This window comes from Sordaria macrospora, chromosome 5 (assembly GCF_033870435.1).
Source record: "Sordaria macrospora chromosome 5, complete sequence".
Classification (NCBI taxonomy): Eukaryota; Fungi; Ascomycota; class Sordariomycetes; order Sordariales; family Sordariaceae; genus Sordaria; species Sordaria macrospora.
The window spans coordinates 573870-592807 of NC_089375.1; the positions used below are offsets into that span (position 1 = coordinate 573870).

Sequence of the window (18938 nt, forward strand, 5' to 3'; positions counted from 1 at the left end):
AATTCGGGCATGGGTGACACGGACCAGCTGCCGTCCCCCAGGTCTTGTTAGTGCAATTAGTGCAGCGCTGGCACTCAGTGCAGATGCTGCTAAACCCAATCCGGGTGTTCCTGAAGCACTGACCCCACAGGGCCAATCAAACGAGCTGGGCGGCAACCTCAAGGTGCGCCTGCCCCTTTCCCCGGGCTGGGAAGCTGAAGCTTTTGCTTCGTTGGAGAGTGATTCGCAGGTTCAATTTGGCAGTCGACCCCCAGTTGACCCCCAGTTGAACCCCCTGGAAGGGAAATTGTTGTTTGGCAATGTGCAGCAGCGACAACACTGCAGTCCAGCAGTCTGTAGAATACGGGGACGGGGGAAAGCACCATCACCTTCTCCCATTCTCATTGCTTGTCCCCTAATTGATTGCACTTTGTTTCATTTCCACGACCACGTCCACGTCCACGTCCACGCCCACACCAGCACACTTCTCTTCTTCCCCGTCGTCCATCCCGTCTCCAGTCCAACCCACGCCCTTCTTTCGACCGCCCGATCATTCGTTTCTCTTCTTCTTCCGCCAATTCACACCACCTGCTTTTTGGAATAGCCCCAAGTTAGCAATACAATCATGTCAACCATGGGCTCTGCCACCGTCCACCCCGAGACCCACGTCGGTTTCGACAGCATCACCTCGCAGATTGAGCGCAAGCTGCTCAAGCGCGGCTTCCAGTTCAATGTCATCTGTGTTGGTATGTTGTTGTCACAATCAATGCCGCTTGAACATATTTATACTAACTACCCCCTCCACCAACAGGCCAAACCGGCCTCGGCAAGTCGACCCTCATCAACACCATCTTCGCTTCCCACCTCATCGACTCCAAGGGTCGTCTGCAACCCGACGAGACGGTCCGATCCACCACCGAGATCCAGTCCGTTTCCCACATCATCGAGGAGAATGGCGTCCGTCTCCGCCTCAACATTGTCGATACCCCCGGCTACGGCGACATGATCAACAACGACCGCTGCTGGGACCCCATCGTCAAGTACATCAAGGACCAGCACTCTGCCTACCTCCGCAAGGAACTCACTGCCCAGCGTGAGCGCTACATCCAGGACACCCGCATCCACTGCTGCCTCTTCTTCATCCAGCCCTCGGGCCACTCGCTGAAGCCTATCGACATTGTCGTCCTCAAGAAGCTGTCGGATGTCGTCAACGTGGTGCCCGTGATTGCCAAGTCGGACTCCCTTACGCTGGAAGAACGCCAGGCCTTCAAGGAGCGCATCAAGGAGGAGTTTGCCTTCCACAACCTCAAGATGTACCCCTACGACAACGACGAGCTTGACGAGGAGGAGCGCTCGCTGAACCAGCAAATCAAGGTGGGTTTCCTTGCGCTAGGGAGAGGAATTGACAGTAACTAACACAACACAGAGCCTCATCCCCTTCGCCGTCGTCGGTTCCGAAAAGAGCATCATTGTCAACGGCAAGCAGGTCCGTGGCCGCCAGAACCGCTGGGGCGTCATCAACGTCGAGGACGAGAACCACTGCGAATTTATCTACCTCCGAAACTTCCTCCTCCGCACCCACCTCCAGGACCTCATCGAGACCACATCCCAGATCCACTACGAAACCTTCCGTGCCAAGCAGCTATTGGCCCTCAAGGAAAGCAGTGCGCAGGGACACGGCAGCAGGCCAATCAGCCCGGCTGCGGATCGCGAGATGAGCCGCAACTCTCAGCGCATGACCATGAACGGCTACTAGGAAAAGCCCAACAACAATCAATGAGGACAGCAAACTTGACGGAGAGTCGGCAAAACAACTGCAACCCCCCGACATAGACGAACGACCGATACGCCCCTTGGGATATGGGGCATAACTAAAAGAAAGCTTTGTTTGGGTCGGGAACAAGCGATGGCGCAAAACGGGATGCAATGCGTTTATCCACTTACTGCTACGTTTTGTTGGTGATGGTTATTTCGGTGGAGTGGACTTCTTAAACACCCCCTAATTTCTTTTTTAGTACCCGGAAGCTCCTTCGCATCTCTGCAGCTTTTGCGCCGACTTTCTATCTTAATGAGGCCTTACCTGATGGCTAGATTCAATATTTTATGGAATACATACAGATGTGCTGAGAAAGGCGAACGGGAGCTTTCCAGGGGAAGTCCGAGGCAAGACAGTTTAGAGACGAGGAGGTTCTTGGGCCAGCTTAATTGTAGCCATGTCGTTTTATACAGATCTTCAATACCCAGCTTATTACGTACTTGCCTCTTTGGTTCTCTTGACCTGTTGAATGTGTGCTACAACAGAATCGTAGAAAGAATAGCCTGGAAGCTCAAGCTGACAAGTCCCGGGATGCCCCAGACTGACGTTAACTCCGGGGGGGCTCCATTACAGCTGTATGTTTACACTTCGCCCCACCAATCCACGCGTGCCGTTCGACAAAGTCGCGTCCCACTCCGGTGGATTTCCCTTTGTCATTCCCGCATTTCCCACATTTCCATCCCGACTCCCCTTCTCATTCGCATGTCCATCGTCATGCTAGGATCTCCATCTCGATCTTGAATCTCAACCTTCCATCTTGAAATCGCCGAATCCACTTGATTACCATTTCAGTAACTGGATATCGACCTTGATGTAAACAACCATGCTTCCCATTATTGGCATCATCGACCACTTGATAACTCAGTCGCATTTACATCGCCACCATCCATAACATATCCGTCTACCTCATCCCCAAACACCGAGTATCAAACTTCAACATCACCATCACCATCCGGAACCGATAAGTGTTCGTCAAAAGTAGTTACTACGGACAGAAATCGATTATGGCCGCCAATATGGACCTGGACCCGGACCCAGATGTGGATATGATGGACATAGACATAGACGATGACTTCTCCGACGATGAACTAGATGCTTATTTCCAGGCGCATGGGTTGGATGAAGAATCTAGGCCACATCATTTTGTTTCTCGGGGACAACCACAGGATCAACCACATGGACAACCACAGTGTCAAATACAACGACATCTTGTAGAGGAGAAAGCACCGCCGCCATCGGCACAACGGCAACGGGAACCTGAACCGAGCTCGGGACGGAAGACTTCCTCGAAGCGGAAAGGGAAGGGGAAGGCCGTTGAAGAAGATGTCGTACTTGATGATTACTTTCATGCGGAAGGGCTGAGTGAGGAGTTGGAACTGGAAGAGTATCAGGATCAGGGTCATGATAGACCACCGCCGTCTTATCAGAAGCAACCAGAACGGCAATCAGAACGGCAACCAGAACGGCAACCAGAACGGCAACCAGAACGGCAACCAGAACGGCAACCAGAACGACAACCACTTCACAGCTCTGGACGAAATTCTAGGTGGAAAGGGAAGGAAAAGGCCGTAGAGAAATCTTATGGACAAGGCGATGTACTTGGGTTAGATGGTTCCGCTGGGTTTGGGAATCCGGCTGGGCTAAGACATTCGGTTGCGTTTGGTAGGGGGGATGTGCTTGGGTTAGATGGCCCCGGTCCCGGTCCCGGTCCTGCTGTACTACAGAGAGCGCAACGGGGACGGAAAGAGAAAGTTCAAGCCTGGCTTGAGAGAGAAGACGAAGATGGGGATGATGATGGGGATGATGAAGGTGCATCAGGTCACCTCGGAAAGTCAGGAAGGCCAGGGTTATCAGGCCGACCAGAAAGACCAGGCCGACCATCCAAAGTCCTCAGCCCAAGCCCCAGTCCCGACCCAACTCTCGGGTCTTCTCCGCCGGTGTTATCAGGTCTTAGCATTCGCACCAAGGACAACAACGACACTGCCGCTGGTAACAAGAAAAATACCAGCCAAGCAAACTGCGAAGACCAAAGCAAACCGGAAGAAAATGGCAAAGTGGAAGGACAAATACAAAGACAACCAGAAGAAACTGCCCCATTCATAGACCCCTACGACTCAGAAGCTTCCATCGCCGCTCGCCCCATCGTCTCTCACGATCCAGATCATCCCAATCGGCCGATTGATCTGGATGTTAAAGCTGCCAGGGGGGTTATTCGGCATGTGCTTGAGAGTGAGAAGTTTCCTGACGTTTGGCCTGCCTCAGCAGAGCCTTCTGACGAGAATGTAAAGGGGAATGCTGGGGGTGCCGGAGTTTCAGGGGCTGAAGGTGCAGCCAATGGTCCGCCGGAGAAAGGAGCTGAGCCTGAGAAAGAAGCTGAGATGGTGTTAACCGGGGATAAGGGGAAAGGGGTGGTGAAGGGGGGTGAGGATGTAAAGGGTGAGGTTAGGGGTAAGAATCATCATAAAGGATTGGAAAGGGCTGAAGATGCGGGGAAAGAGAGGGTGGAGGGGGTTGAGGAGCAGACGGGGAAGAAAGAAGTGGTGATCCCAAAAGGGGTGGTGATGCTCGTGAAAAGTATCCAATATCTCAAGATGCCGCCTGATACTCCGAGTGGATCAGAGGTTGGTTCGGAGTATGGATATGAGGACGATTCACAGCGTGGAAGCACTCCCGTTTCAAAGACTTGGATTGAGAAGGACCATGAAGAAGCGGATGGCGACAATTCCGGTCACTGGCGTATCGGGAACTACAGCGAGGATATTCAGGACAACGGCCAGCGATCTGAGAAAGGACATCACGAAGAAATCCCAGAAACCGACCTTGAATCTACCAAAAATGACTCCGACATCCACATGTCCAACACTGATTACCTACTCCCACCATCCAACCAACTTCTGCCAGCGAGCCAACAATCCTCCCACAAACACACCTGGTCTCAACGCCACGCCCCCGACCACTCCTCATCCTCCTCATCCCCTTCCCTTCCTATAGACCCCTACATCCCTCCTCCCCCACGACCACCAAATCCCTCTCCATCTCTACCGTCTCAACCGCCCACCGGTCCTCCAGACTTAGTCATCCGCCTCCTGCTAGACGACGGGGAATTCTGGGTGCAAGCTATTTTGAGACCGGAGTTTCATCATCTGGTGTTGGGGTATGATTTCGATGAGTGGATATCTGATACGGAATCGGAAGATCTGAAACAAAAGGGGGTGTCTCTAGGGGAAGAGACAAGGGGAGACAAAAGACAAAGGGGAAAAGAAAAGACGCAAAAAGAACTAGCAAAGGAAGAGGAAGAGAAGGAGCTAGCAGAACAAGATAAGTGGCAGAGAAAATGGGAGGAGAAAGCGAGAGGGGATGTCAGAGAGGGGGTATATGTTAGGTTGGTTGGGGAAGTGGTGGTTGAGTTTGAGGAGGTTGATGTTGAGCCTCAGCCCCTGCCTCAGCCGGTGAAGAATGAGAAAGACGTGAGTAAGGGCCAAGAAGTGGTGAAAGGCATAAATGGGTTGGGGGAGAAGCAGGTTGGGGCTGTAGCAAAAGGAGGAGTCAAAAATGGAGGGGTAAGGATGGATATAAACGACGACGGGATCGGTGATCCGGAGAAGTTGGAGAGATTGAGAAGGGAGGCCATGGAACGGAAGTGGTTTGGAAAGGGCAAGGAAGTTGAGGGTGAAGAAAAGACCACGGTAGCAAAAGGACAAGAAGTGGGCAAGCCAAAAGAGGATGAAACGCCCAAAACAACCAAAATGGTCTGTCTAGTGGTAGGCCACATGGTTCCCGTGGGTTGGGACAGGAATTTCATGAGGGAGATGAGGAAAGCAGAACTTAAGGCTATGGCGGAGGAGCTGGGTCCAGACCCGGAAGTGTCGTCAACAACAACCGGTGACGAGATGGATTTGGATACGAAAGACGACGAGTCGAAAAAGAAGACAAAGGCTGAGAAGAAGGAGAAGGTCGCGAAGCCTTGGTGGGTGGAGACTGGGTATAGAGCGGAACTGGGGGAAAAGGAGCAGAGGAGGAGAGAAGAAGCACAACGGCGGGCAAAGGAGGCAAAGGAGCGGGAGCATGGTATCTCGGACGAGGCTTTGACGAAGGCTCAGAAAGCGAACCCGTCTAAGACCATCGGTCCAGATCCCAGAATCGTTCTTCCGCCAGAGTGGGCAAATTTGAACATCTTCGAAGTTGACGCGCTCACAAAGGAATGGGAGAAAAAGAACAAACCCAAGGAGCCAAAAGAGCAAAAGCTACCGAAACCCGTCAAGAAGCCTATCATCACCGCAAGACAAGCACCACAGTTCCGATCATCCATCACTGCGCAGGAAATCTTCCAGCTGCAGAATCCCGATCGAGAACCGGCCAAAGCTCCGGCTGGGCCTGGTTACTTGCCAGCCGAAGCAAGGACACTCCGGCGTGCTCAAGAGGCTCGTCCAGTGGCTATTGAACAAAATCAGATGATTCAGAGGAAGATCAAGGAACTTCCTCAACCAAGGGCTCAGCCGCGACCAAAGCAGGAACCGGGGCCACAAGCTCGACCTCATCTTCAACCTAATCCATTGTTACAGCCGCCTCAGGGTCGGCCGCAGGCACAGATACAACCTCGTCCAGGGCCTAATTTGATGGCACAACCTGCTCCCAGACCTTATCCACAACCTCATCCACAACCTCAGCCCCAACTGCGACCTCAACCTCGGCATCAACTGCAACTACCACCGCAGCCTCCAGCCTGGCCAGACTTCCAGCCGCAAATACAAGCTCGGCCACAGTTCTTACCGCAACAACAACGGCCACAAGGCCCACCACAACTTCAGCCTCGTCCTCAACCTCAACCTCAACCTCAACCTCAACCTCAACCTCAACCTCAACCTCAACCTCAACCTCAACCTCAACCTCAACCTCAACCTCAACCTCAACCTCAACCTCAACCTCAACCTCAACCTCAACCTCAACCTCAGCTACCCCGTCTTCCACCACCGCCTCCTCAAATACCCCCTCCCAAACCCAACCCTCACCTAGCCACAAACCCCACCATCCCCCTCAAACTCTGCACCCTCCGCCAAATCCCGCACCTCCCCTACGCCCAAAACTGGATGATCAACGTCCTCGCCATCATCGTGTCCATCTCCGACGTCGAACCCAGTCCAATGCCACCCACTTTCACGCAACGCATCGTGCGCCTAGCCGACCAGTCTACCTCCAAGCACATCTTGCTCAACGTCTTTTTAGATGCGGAGGATTTTGATCCCAAGCCAGGGGAGGTGGTGCTGTTGATGGGAGTGAAAAATCATCTGTTTGAGGGTGGGTCGTTGAAGAAGTATTGGAGTGATCGGCCGCCTGAAGGGGCCAAGTGGAAGTGGTGGATTGGGGAGGAGGTTTTGGGGAGTATTGAGTGGTGTAAAGGGGCTGTAGGGGGGTTGAGGGGGTGGTGGAGGGAGAAGGATGGGGAGAAGGAGGGGGAGAAGGAGAAGGAAGAGGAGGCAGGATAGGTGGTGATGATGGTGACGGTGGTGATGGTGGTGATGGTAACTGATGGCGATGATGTGGGTGAGCGAGACTGAAGAGGGGGCAGAAGAAAGGATGTTGGAAGCCCATGCCCTGAGCTGCCATTCACTGGCCTTGCCCACTGGAACTCTCTTCCGGGTGTTGAGGCTCTTCTGGTTTCCATTTCTCCTTCTCTTCCGTTAGACAACTCTCAAAATCAAGCCATTTCCGTTGTCGCGCTTTGCGGGCAGTCGGATGGAACAAAGGATGATTCAGACTTGAGATTGGCTCCGATGGGTGCCTAGACACAGCCGTCTCTACATCTTCATTTTTCACTGCAAGCTCGCCACCCTAATCTGTACCGACAGCAAAACACCGAACTTGGCCGACAATGTCTACACCTCGTAGCACCCGTAGTCTCCTCACGCCCCAGATCGCAGACATGATCGTGGGTCGTCTACAAAATCCTGCAGATCTCAAAAGCGTTTCGCTTGTCTGCCGTGTGACCCCATCTATTTCGGCGTCTGATTTTCCCGAGATTCCAAGTGTCGACACCCGATCCTTCCAAGTCTCTTGCCTACCCACTCAGCCCGGACTACAGTCACGACAAAACTTGCGGCATTGACTGGGGTTTTACCGACTATGCGCTCTCTCTAAGTATTCCGAGAGACATTGCAGCTTTCCCACATCTCGCCCGGGACCCAGAAAACAGCACGGCATAAATTCGAAGCTCTTCCGTTGTACCAGACCATTTGGTGGTACTTGAAACGCATACCTCATCTTGAACAGTTTGAGTCCTTCGGTGTGCCTAACTTGGTCCATCTGTTTATGCCTTTGCGGGACTGCGCTCCGAAAATCAGATCGATCAAAATGGAGGCCGGTAGAGACAATAGACAGGGGCAAATCTTGGGGCCCACAGGCAGAACCTTGGCTGAATACCTACCACGTGAGTTACCTTATACATTCCAAGTCTTCTACCTTGCAATCATACTTCGTTCTAATTGTGGAAAATGTCCTGACATCCTGTTGCCTCAGGCCTGGAAACCCCATATTGGTCTGTTTTCGGAAATCGAACCTACATCATACCAGAATCCCCTCTTAGCTTTCCACATCTAACCATTCTAGCCTTGCATGGCCTTCCGTTTGATAAGGGTCGGCCACCAACCAGACTACGGGGACTGGTGTTATTGCTCAAAAGTGCGCAAAATCTATGTTGCCTCGAACTCAGCGCCGGTGTGCCTGCCACCAAAAGCTCGCGGGGTGCAATGATGCAAGAATTCTGTCGCGACTATGGCAAAGCTGGAGGCAGTGCCCTGGAGAAACTGCGATACATCAAGCTCGGAATCGGGTTTGAGTTATGTTTTCCACCGCACCGTGACCCAGGATACTATCGTGATGATCCTGCGCATATTCTGGGTGATCTGCTGGATTTATCGAGAATTGAAGAGCTGCACTTACAGTATCCTGACTATGTAGATGGTCCACATCACCCAGAAAGCCTAATACGGTCACTTTACAAGGGCGAGGCCCTTCGTCTTGCTTTCAATACCCACTTGTCGAGAAAGTTGATCAACCCTTACCGGCTTCCCCGCTTGCGCAAGCTTACATTGCCATGGGCTGATAGCTGCACCTGGCAAGTGGTATCCGAATCCTTTTCGGGTTCCTCCTTGAATCAAAACCTTGTTATCCGCTTCTTTGATGAATGTCGTCTTCAGAGTAGTAGATTGCTACAACGATGAGAATCATACCGATACTTCTCAGCTCCATAAATGTGGAAATTCCATGACGACCGGTGGCAGTCCTGCCGACAAACAGCATGTGTCCACTGGAGCAGGCTTTTCTCAGTCCTCTAAAGATGACCACAATGGCATCTCTTAAAACGACACTTCCTACTCTGTCGTTAAATCGCCGCGTATGTCAACCCTGCATATCGAACATAAACATGATTAGCTGGCGCTTCAGACGTCTTCGGAACCTCCGCGAGCTTTGGCTAGCGGGAGACAGTCGCCACGAGACATGCAAAAGCGCCATTAAGCACATTCGATTGAACTACAGCTTACAAATCGAGCATGTGGCCATGGACTTCATCCAGCGATTTCGAAAACTGGAATACATCAGAATCCTGGACCGGGCATGGCGGATCGCGAGGAGAGATGACGCCGATGACAATGAAAATAAGAAGGAGGACGAATGCTCTACTGACCATGACATGGAAGGAGAGGAAAGAACAGAGGCAGTCGCACGCGAGCTGAGTCCCTGGGAGGTGGAGAATGACATACCGGAAGCGTTCGATTACCGCACGCCCAGTCTGTTCAGCGGGAGGCAGTACTGAGTAGGTGTCGCTTTCCTATCCTACGAAGGAAGTAGTGACGTTGGGGTTCAGGTCATCATCGCACACTTTCCTCGCAGCTTCGAAGTATCTTGGGCTGTCCAGGTCAATCGCTACGGGAGAATGGTGTGGGAGGAACGGAGAGTGAAGATGATGGACACGGCAAGCACTTGTTGACGGGCATTCTCCATGGGAAGGAGTTGGGGAGAATTCCTCATGAGTGAATCCGTTGGAGACAGTGGTTCTCTGGCAGATGACACTTCCTGCGATAACGGCAGATCGTATTCACAGGAAGAAGGAGCGGAGTCCTCACGACTTCCTTCCCTTTGCGGCCGTTGGTGCCTTCCGCCTTTGCTGCATCTTTGTGTGTTCCACGTTACTTGAAGACCTCAGCAAACTTCTTCCACCCCAACAGCCAACAGCTTTCGATTTCCCCCCTCTGACGTCTCCAAGCGCACAATTATCCACCAGTCTTTCAACAATCATCATCACAGCATCCACAAGTTATCACCAAGCACAGAAACACCATAATAAACACAGTACCATATCAATCTATTACCCACGCATATCCTCACGATGCTCCCTAATGGATCTCCAGGTCCATCCGACAACCTGGAGGACAATACACCTCCCATCTTCGACGTTCACAATGTCATGTACATGATCTTCGATTATCTGAATGACACGACGGATCTCAATAATGTCTCCATTACATGTAAAGCCCTCAATAGAGCCGTGAAGGACCGCCTTTTTCGGTTCATGACTCTGCCTGGAACCGCAATGGGGTTAAGGGATCCAAACTACAACATACTCAAGGACCTTTACCCTGGCGGCGACTCCCTGAGGACGAGCGTCTTTGGTTTGCTCTCCAAAGCAAAATCACTTACCGTATCACGGCGGTTGATTGCTAGCGCTACACCTTTCACTGCTCCCAATTCCTTGCGAAAAGACTGGGGCATCGATGATATTGAGCTCCTGGGGTCATGCCACGAGATCTACGAGGCCACCGGAAAAATTATCAGCGGAACCAAGGAACTCCGGCACTTGGAATTCCATGGTTTTCACCTGTGGTTGAATGTGTTGAAACTTCTCCACATGCGTGAAGTCAAGGAGGGCTTCCCGGGCATACAGTCTATCAAGATCACGCTGCCTGAAAGGCAGCGCCATGTCTTACGTGTTCCTGAAGACGGTGAGCTTCATGCAAAACCCCTTGTACCGAAAATGTCATTGATACTGATCACTTATTTCAAAAACGCAGTACAAGTGGACGAAAACCTCAAAGTAAACATGTCCATGGTGCTCGGCCTAAAATACCACGTCATTCCTAACCTCAGTTTTCGTTGCCTTACCATTTTGGCCCTGCACGGTCTCCAACCCGATCGAAGCGCTCGTTCTTTCTCGACTTCACCATGTCTTCTGCCGTTAGTATTGCTACTGAAAAGCGCGGAACAGTTGCGGTGCCTCGAAATCTCGACTGTGAATGAACGCGTCTGGGGCGCCTATTCCGACCATGATGAGCTGCCTTCGGTACCGCCAGACTCAAGAATTGGCCCAAACAGAAAGGCACGTTCACAGGAGGGGGGTGAGATGATGCGAATGCTTTGTCACGCCTACAAAAGCGCAGGGGGGTCCCCATTGCAACACCTTCGATACCTCAGACTTGGTCCCGGCTGTTTGTTAGAGTCTCCATCTTTTGGGAAATCCCCGCTGGACGACTTTCCTCATCATTACTTATCTTATTTGTTCAAGCTATCAGGCCTTGTTGAACTCCATCTGGAATATCCCCTGCTTGGGGATGAGACATCCTTACAGTTTGTTATTTCCGCAGCCCGGTTGTTGATAAATCGATCTAATCTCCCAAGACTGCGAAAGCTTTCCTTACCATACAACATATGGTACTGGTGGGGACCATATGGGGGACCATATGGCGCGGATTGGACATTGGGGTACACCGTCGAACAAGCGCTCACGATGCGGGTGGTGAGATATGCGACCGATTATGGACCCTGTCCTCTTGGGCTCCTCACTCTGCCTCCATTGTCAGGCTTGATCCTCCCAACTGAACATATGGACCTCCTAGACATCATGAGCATGTTGGTGTTGTTAAGGATAGACAATCTCAGATCGGTCAAGCTGATGCTCCCCTCCCTGTGTGAAGCTGAAGTTGGCAGATGCATTTCTCACTACGGGAAATACCCCCGTTTCATTGATCGGATACCTCGAGGGCAACCACTCCACCATAAGTACACAATGGTATTATTACTAGAAAATCACGAGGACGTCCGTAATGTGTGGCTAGCGGGGGATTTCGAGGGCAAGGCGAATGATAACATGTATCATGCCATGGATTGGCCATGTTACCGTTACAGGCAAATGATTCGCCACACCTATTTACACCACAACGCCGAGATGGAACGCGCGGCCATGACATTCTTTAAGCATCTTCACAAGCTGGAGTACATCCGCATTCTCCATCGCGCATGGCGGAGGGAGAGAAAAGAGAGAAAGAACAGCAGCCACCACGACGATAGCGAAAAAGGCTCAGCACCAACAAAACAAAAAGCCCTTGTTGGACCACCATCCCCCCCGATCCCGATCATGCCTTGTGAAGACGTATGGTCAGAAGTCCGGGAGCTTACGCCTTGGGAAGTCGAGAACGATATACCCGAAGCTTTCGACTACCGCACCCCGAGTCTGTTCCGAGGCAGACAGTACTCATGAGCAGCAGTTGGGCACCCATAGGGTACGCATCATGTGTGATGCTGATGATTATTTTCCGTCTCTGGGTCAAGGGTATCCTCATTAGTGTTGTTGTTATTTGGTCAGCGCAGTCCAGTACAGATTTGGTATTTTGGTTCACTGGTTTCATTTTGTTGGTTAGCACTTAGCATTAGCGAGACATGAGCGAGACATGGGGGTTAAATCCCCTTGAACTACAACTAGTTCAGGCGTTTTTAGAATTCAGCCAATTGTTTGGTTTGTCAATTTCCTTCTATTCTGACCGTGCTTCTTGTTGGATCTATGCATGTATCGATGATGACCACTGACTGACAAATCTGGAAACTCTCATAAAGCTTAAGTACTATAATTCGCGACCAGTTTATTCATTTTTTTCATTATGTTAAAAAAGGATAAAAAGATATATTCGAAAAATTAAGAAGACAAGCCAAATTTATTAAAAAAAAGAATATTTGAACATTCTATGTTCAAGTTCGTTGTATCTTCCTGACACGCTTCCTATCATGAGTTTCTTCCCGAACGAGCTAACAAACACACGAGCACCAGAGTGTACTTCCCTTGCATCCATCTCGGTTTTTGTCGGGATTCTTGTTTGGTACCGAACCGGTGACCCTGAAAGCCTTTCGACAGATCTTGGTGTGGGATTAACTCTCAACATCACTCCAATCCTCCCACAGAAGGCAGTGCGGGTCACGTTGCCTTGGTAGTAACAAAGGCCGAGGAAGAGGGAGGCGGTCATTTGTCAGGAACAGGATTGCCACGCGGCTTGGATATGTGACACGATAACAAAGGACGGGAGAAACGAACAATGGAAAAACGAAATTGCTGTCTATAATCGAACATCGAGAATGCCAAACATGGATGACATTGCGGAAAGGGAGGTTAGTGCAACACAAAAGAAGCTTATGGAATGTCGTTTCACCAGCGGTAGGGAGTGGAGTGATGGTGCTATGTAGAGAAAAACGAGAGTTCACTTTGTATATCCATGTCGTTGAATTGGGACAATTGGCTGATTGCCCATCGCTTAGCTGTCGCTATCCGTGCAAGCCGGTTCGTCTCCGTTGTCGGAAAATTTCGCTGTTTGCTCATATGCAATCGCAGGAAAAATAAAATGAAGGTGCATGAGATTCCTGGAGTTGAACCTTCCTTCGCATCTTTCTCTCGGGCCCTGTTGACTTTTGCCTCTCGGACAGAAATAGCTTGTTGATGATAGAATGACCTGTTTCCAAACTTGAGAGTTTGCCTAGCACGAGTCAATACCCATTGTTCAGCGTGGAAAGAAACCGACCTGAATAGACCCTGAATAGCGCCTTGTTTCGCAGAAATCGTGTCTCGGAAAGGCCTGGTATAAGACCTATTAGTACCTCAATCCATGTAACCGACGTTCGATCAAGCCATCGTCAGCACTTTCAATCTTTTGAACATCACTCATTTGACAGACAGAGAACTCACCATGCTGCCAACCAACCTGAGGTCCATCCTCACCGTCATTGCCGTTGCCGTCACGGTCTCAGCAAACCCCTCTCCTAAACTCATCGGCTGCGTCGATGTCGTTGACATCAAGACTGGAGAAATCACGAAGTGCGTACCACTCAGCAAACTCGCCAATGGCCAAGACTCCAACAACAATGCGAAACACCAAGGGGGACACGCCAGAAAAAAAGCAGCCGACGAAAATAACCTCTGCGTGAACCTCAAGTACAACAACAACCAGTCCCCTTCTACTGCCACCACAGCTGGTCCTGACCAAAACCGCTGCGTCTCCTTCCCCACCCTCCGCGACCTCCAAGCCAGCTACCAATACCAAAACACTCTGATGTCAAGAAGCGATGAGGGTGGTGACAACGCCGCCGCCTCCAGCAACGAACCATGCATGGACATCTACTACCTCGATCCCAAGGACAACGTCACCATCACGGGCCGCTGTATCCCCATCACCGACCTCGACAGGTACGAAAAGATCAACATCAACTACCAACACCCTCCCGACGACGACCCGCACTTCGGTGGCCAGTTTGGCAAGGAGGAGAAGCAGAAGCGACACCTTGCCCTCTCGCAAAAACGCGACATGGGCCCAGCAAAAAACTACACTTTCTGCACTGAGCCCTACGACGTCTTCCAGCACGTAGCCTACGGCTCGCCCATCTGGAGCGACTGCATCATGATCGCAGCCAACGCCATCCAGCGCAGCCGATCGTGGACGTGGCGCGCGTCCAAGGGTGCGCACAGCTTGCTGAGTGTCAAGACGTGCGAGCTCGCGCTGCGGACGACGGGCACCCTGGTCACGCCCGGCACGGTGCTGAAGATTGGTAATAAGGATATCGAGCGCACATATCTGGCGGGGGTCAAGGCCATTAATGACATGCCTAAGGAGGCAGGAGGCAAGCAGCAGCTTAGTTACGCGCAGGGGTTCGAGCTGGAAGGCAAGTTCAAGTGTTGGGATAATACAGAGAGCGAGCACTATCTGGTGTATTTTGGGTATATGTTGAAGGGGGCTAAGCCGCAGTGGTGGGAGGGGATGGGGACGAGGGGATGAGTGAGTTTACTTTACTTGCTCGGAGAACTACCTACCTGCCGAAGGGGGAAGCTGGAAGGATTTCGTGATTCGGGTGGGAGTTTGGGAACGAATGGCAAGAGTAAAGGTTGATGCCATTACGCGAAGGTGAGGTGGGAAAAGGGAAGGTGGGTGGAATTGAGAATCGGAAGGAAAGAAAGAATGGAAGGATCTATTTACCTGTCAACACTTTCCTTGTGTCTGTCATTATTTTTGCTGTTTTGTTGTTCATATTCTGGTTCTTTGCTTCATACCTAGTAGGTAGCTTCAGGTGTTAGACAACCTCTTTGGGATAATTGAGATGATCGTATTCGCTTACCACAAATTTAATGACTCCTTTTGGGCAACTTGACTGATTTGTCTTTTCCATGTAGTTTGAGGTGCAGTATCGGTAAATTGTTATTGATACCATCTCCTCACTCTATTGACCGAATGCTTAGGTAGTGAGTGGAAGGACCCCGTTCGTACCATCCTCCAAGAATCCAGCAGATGCCGAACGCACCTCGGAGTGGAAATTTCAATCTCACGACACGGGAAGGAAGTTCTGCCACAAGGAAAGAACGAGACCTTGGAGCCGAATTGCATGTTGAGGTCAGTCGGAGCTTGCATGACGTTCTGTTCGAATAGGACTTTGAATATGCCGCATTATCTGGACATGATCACAACCATCCGCAGTAACCAAAGCATGACCATCGCCAAAAACCCACCTTTCCCTTGACTAACATCCAACCCAAATGTAAATTCTAATCACACAATCTCAAGACACGGTACCTGATCACTCGCACCAACGCCCAGAAAGTGTTGCTTTGGATTTCAAACAATGGACCTCCAACTCGTCGCACAGAACTCTTTGTTCCACCCCCTGAGCCACCCGCCTCTCGTCCCGCTCCATGCCGCTCTTACCATAGTTCCCCCTTGCCCAAAAATAATAACAATCCTAAGAACTTCGAGTCAAAGGCCATGTAAAAAAAATCCCTTCAACCATTGCGCAAAGATAAAAACCCTCTGACGAGAACTTCCCTTTTCCTTTTCCCAGGAGAATGGTCTATTCGGCTGAATAACATCCTCGTCCAAACTCACCGGACGATACACACTCATTTGACACCCAAACCCTGATGAACAGACAAAGAAACCAACCAAAGACCAAAAAAAAGAACCACAAACTCAATCAACGGCAAACATGCAGCTCCCAACCAACTTCCTCACCTTCTTCCTCACCTCCTCTACCTTCCTCACCCTCATCACCGCCGCCCCCACCGCCTCTCCCGTAGTCGTTGCCTCCTCCGTCGACGTCGCCGACGACAACTCAGGCCCCACCGACGACGGCGACGGCATCATCTACCACACCTCCTCCGACGAAAACGACCCCGACGACCCCGCCATTGCCTTCTTCTCCTCCCTCCCGCCCCTCCCAGCAGCCGACAAACGCACCCCCAACCCTTCCTCGCCCATTACCACCGGCCTCGCCTCATCCAAGATCAAGCGCGAAAACAAAGACTTCTGCAAAGGTGGGGGCTACTTCAACGCCACGTCCGAGGGTTCTCCCTGGGTGGACGACTGCAAGATTATCATCCAGAACATTTCCCCAAAGGGGGGAACATGGAGATACATGACGGGCTCGCAGCGGACTTTGGTGTCGCACAAGAGCTGTGCTTTGGGGATTGAGAGCACGGATGGCGTGCCGCCCGCGCTGCAGACGTATATTGGCGATCTGGACATCTCGGAGTGGATCCAGAAGAGCATCGATAAGTATGCGAGCAAGAAGGAGCAGGGGAAGGTGGGCAGTTATGGGGATACGCAGTGCCCGAGCACCCACTTTAAGGGGGACGAGTACGGCATGCGGTGGGGGCTGTATAGGGCTAAGGGGTATAAGGATGAGAATTAGGAGTTGGATTTGGAAAGGCAGGTGCTGGGGGATGTTGGATATAAGGTAGATGAAGGGAAGGAAGGAGAGGGGAGGAGACGATTTGTTGTTTGAGTCTTCTTCTTCTTTTCCTTGGTCATTTTTTCTTCTTCGTCTCTGGCCATGGCCCTTTTTCTGTAAAAAGAATTTTTGTTTCTTGCCAGGAAACCACCCTTCATTCTTCTTGATCTCCTTCGTCCAGCATCGAAGATGATGAATGAGCCGGATCGAGCCTCTTAGCCGTTTTCTCTGTTCTTGTCTTGGTCGTGTTTTTACACGCCGTCCGGAAGTGAGGGAAAACCATTTCCCCATCTCGTTTTTATAGAAGCACATATAATCTGCTTCTACTCTCATCTTCTGAGACATTTAACAACAATGTTCGATATTATCAGTTCTAGTAATGTCAATCCGCTACTAACGGCAAATGTCGTAACCCATGACGATCAAAGAGCCAAAGGATTCTAGCATCTCGGGGTCCACTCTCCCTTTATGTACCAGGTAGAGTCCCGTCCCTGGCTCACTCGGTCCCTTGGCCAGGGCATGTCAGACTGACAGCTCGTGTAGCAGTGTAGCAGTGTAGAGATAAGGAAGGTGTTCACATGCTTCTTCCCATCCCCTATGTGAACCCATGCTTCCTTCCATGCTTCCAGGTTTCCATGTCCAGTTGAGACTTGAGATGCGGCAGTGTAACCTCACCCCCCTGGCTCAAGCTCATTGATCCCAACGACGACCAGGCGGTCAATTTGGTGCATGTATGCAAGGTGTATAGGAAAGGCCAGATAGAGGAACTAGGAAACCGAAGGGAACCTGGCGGTTCGAATTTTGTCTAGAACGAGAGATGGGCTGGGCAAGAGGTAGGTAGGGTTTTGTTTGGGTACGTATAATGCGCGCTGCGCATTATGGCGAGAGATGAGGGTTACACGTACCGATCAAGGATACATACAGATCTCGGTTGGACACTCGTGGCTGTTTGTCGCGATGACAGTGACAGTGACAGTGACAGGGCGGATGCAGCGAAGACAGATGCAGGTACGAGGTCGCAGGTATGTAGATAATCCCTACCCTTTTCGAGTTCTTGTGCCATTCCACGGTACCGGTCTTTCCATCGATCAATCATATGTTTCTAGAAACAATGGAAGCACCTTGAGGTCGTACCATCCCTTTGACCCTTCATGGGATCAATAGGCGCACAATACTATCGTCCTGGTGCTGGATCACTAAACAGCTGAAGAACACACTTGTGAACACGCCGAGTGATTGTTGAGGCGAGACCGTCAACACACTTTCATTCAGTATTGTAAGGCTCGCAGGATGGACTGACTAGTGGGGTGATATCGAGCACATGAACTCTTTTCAAAAGCAGATGGCGTGACGGGCAATTACCATATTGTACCATTGTCTCGACTCTCGACTGTAAAGAGAAAGGGGAAAGGGCAAAGGGGGCGACAACTCGGCGACCAGCGACGACGACCTCGAGCTTTCGAGCACTAGCACGAAGTGGGCAACAATATGGTTGAGTAGGTAGGGTATTCACAGTTCCAGTTGCCTAGCACCATGCCGCCGAATCTGTCCATCATTTCCCCCTTTTCGAGCATTCTCCCATGCCCCAATTGTGAACAGCCAACACCTTTGTACAAGTAGTAGCGGTCTTGGAGCAACTTGGCGATGGCTCCGTACTTGACTACTACTTGGCGCCGCGTCCACTGGCGTGGGGGGATAAGTAACATAGCCATGCTTGGCTTGATCGGCCTGACTCGCGCGTACCGCGGCACACCGGGGATATGGGCTGTTTGGACCTTTTGGACGTTGAACTCTGGGCAGGAATGGGTGCTTGATGGGGTATTTTTGGTGTACAGTAAAGACCCCTGTTTCTGCAACTAATCCGGGCACTATGGGGGAGACCAGAACCTTTTGCATTAACTAGGCATTTTGCAGTTACTGGGGCCTCACTTGCATACAAAACTGGGAATTGCGGCCGCCAAAAGTGATGCACTAACTAGGTAACTTTGTATGGGTTTGCAGAAGGGGGTGCTTGCAGAAACAGGGGTCTTTACTGTACTGTGTAGCTAGTCTTCGCATTCATGGTGGTGGTTGATACGTGCTAACGAATCGGCAATGGGGCATGTAACCGGTCAGGAGA

The 18938-nt window shown here is 51.1% G+C and overlaps 6 protein-coding genes across 6 annotated transcripts; all 6 read left to right on the forward strand.

The window, feature by feature from the left end:
- The first annotated feature begins 225 nt into the window (after nucleotides 1-225).
- SMAC4_07250 (uncharacterized protein) lies at nucleotides 226-2270 on the forward strand. The gene is made up of 3 exons (XM_003344633.3): nucleotides 226-725; nucleotides 791-1353; nucleotides 1406-2270. The coding sequence occupies exons 1-3, from the start codon at nucleotides 605-607 to the stop codon at nucleotides 1733-1735; spliced, it is 1014 nt and encodes a 337-aa protein (XP_003344681.2). The 5' UTR covers nucleotides 226-604; the 3' UTR covers nucleotides 1736-2270.
- A 541-nt stretch (nucleotides 2271-2811) lies between these two features.
- SMAC4_07249 (uncharacterized protein) lies at nucleotides 2812-6729 on the forward strand. Its single transcript, XM_024655887.2, has 4 exons — nucleotides 2812-3390; nucleotides 3441-5007; nucleotides 5078-6557; nucleotides 6587-6729. Exons 1-3 carry the CDS (start codon nucleotides 3377-3379, stop codon nucleotides 5102-5104), a joined length of 1608 nt encoding a protein of 535 aa, XP_024511707.2. The 5' UTR covers nucleotides 2812-3376; the 3' UTR covers nucleotides 5105-6557; nucleotides 6587-6729.
- Nucleotides 6730-8117: 1388 nt separating this feature from the next.
- SMAC4_07248 (uncharacterized protein) lies at nucleotides 8118-9012 on the forward strand (the record flags this gene model as incomplete). Its single annotated transcript, XM_024655886.2, has 2 exons — nucleotides 8118-8219; nucleotides 8309-9012. Exons 1-2 carry the CDS (start codon nucleotides 8144-8146, stop codon nucleotides 9010-9012), a joined length of 780 nt encoding a protein of 259 aa, XP_024511706.2. The 5' UTR covers nucleotides 8118-8143.
- A 1370-nt stretch (nucleotides 9013-10382) lies between these two features.
- Nucleotides 10383-12570, forward strand: SMAC4_07247 (uncharacterized protein; the record flags this gene model as incomplete). The annotated part of the gene is made up of 2 exons (XM_066090597.1): nucleotides 10383-10791; nucleotides 10861-12570. 2 exons carry the CDS (start codon nucleotides 10383-10385, stop codon nucleotides 12321-12323), a joined length of 1872 nt encoding a protein of 623 aa, XP_065947074.1. The 3' UTR covers nucleotides 12324-12570.
- A 1224-nt stretch (nucleotides 12571-13794) lies between these two features.
- Nucleotides 13795-15207, forward strand: SMAC4_07246 (uncharacterized protein; the record flags this gene model as incomplete). Its single annotated transcript, XM_003344629.2, has 1 exon — nucleotides 13795-15207. The coding sequence occupies one exon, from the start codon at nucleotides 13795-13797 to the stop codon at nucleotides 14875-14877; it is 1083 nt and encodes a 360-aa protein (XP_003344677.1). The 3' UTR covers nucleotides 14878-15207.
- Nucleotides 15208-16075: 868 nt separating this feature from the next.
- SMAC4_07245 (uncharacterized protein) lies at nucleotides 16076-16780 on the forward strand (the record flags this gene model as incomplete). Its single annotated transcript, XM_003344628.1, has 1 exon — nucleotides 16076-16780. The coding sequence occupies one exon, from the start codon at nucleotides 16076-16078 to the stop codon at nucleotides 16778-16780; it is 705 nt and encodes a 234-aa protein (XP_003344676.1).
- Between the last annotated feature and the right edge of the window lie 2158 nt (nucleotides 16781-18938).

Coding starts and splice junctions, on each gene's coding strand:
- SMAC4_07250 (XM_003344633.3), top strand. CDS start 605: ATGTCAACCATGGGCTCTGCCACCGTCCACCCCGAGACCCACGTCGGT. Junction 726..790: donor GTTCAATGTCATCTGTGTTG/GTATGTTGTTGT, acceptor CTCCACCAACAG/GCCAAACCGGCCTCGGCAAG. Junction 1,354..1,405: donor CGCTGAACCAGCAAATCAAG/GTGGGTTTCCTT, acceptor AACACAACACAG/AGCCTCATCCCCTTCGCCGT.
- SMAC4_07249 (XM_024655887.2), top strand. Junction 5,008..5,077: donor AAGATCTGAAACAAAAGGGG/GTGTCTCTAGGG, acceptor AAAAAGAACTAG/CAAAGGAAGAGGAAGAGAAG.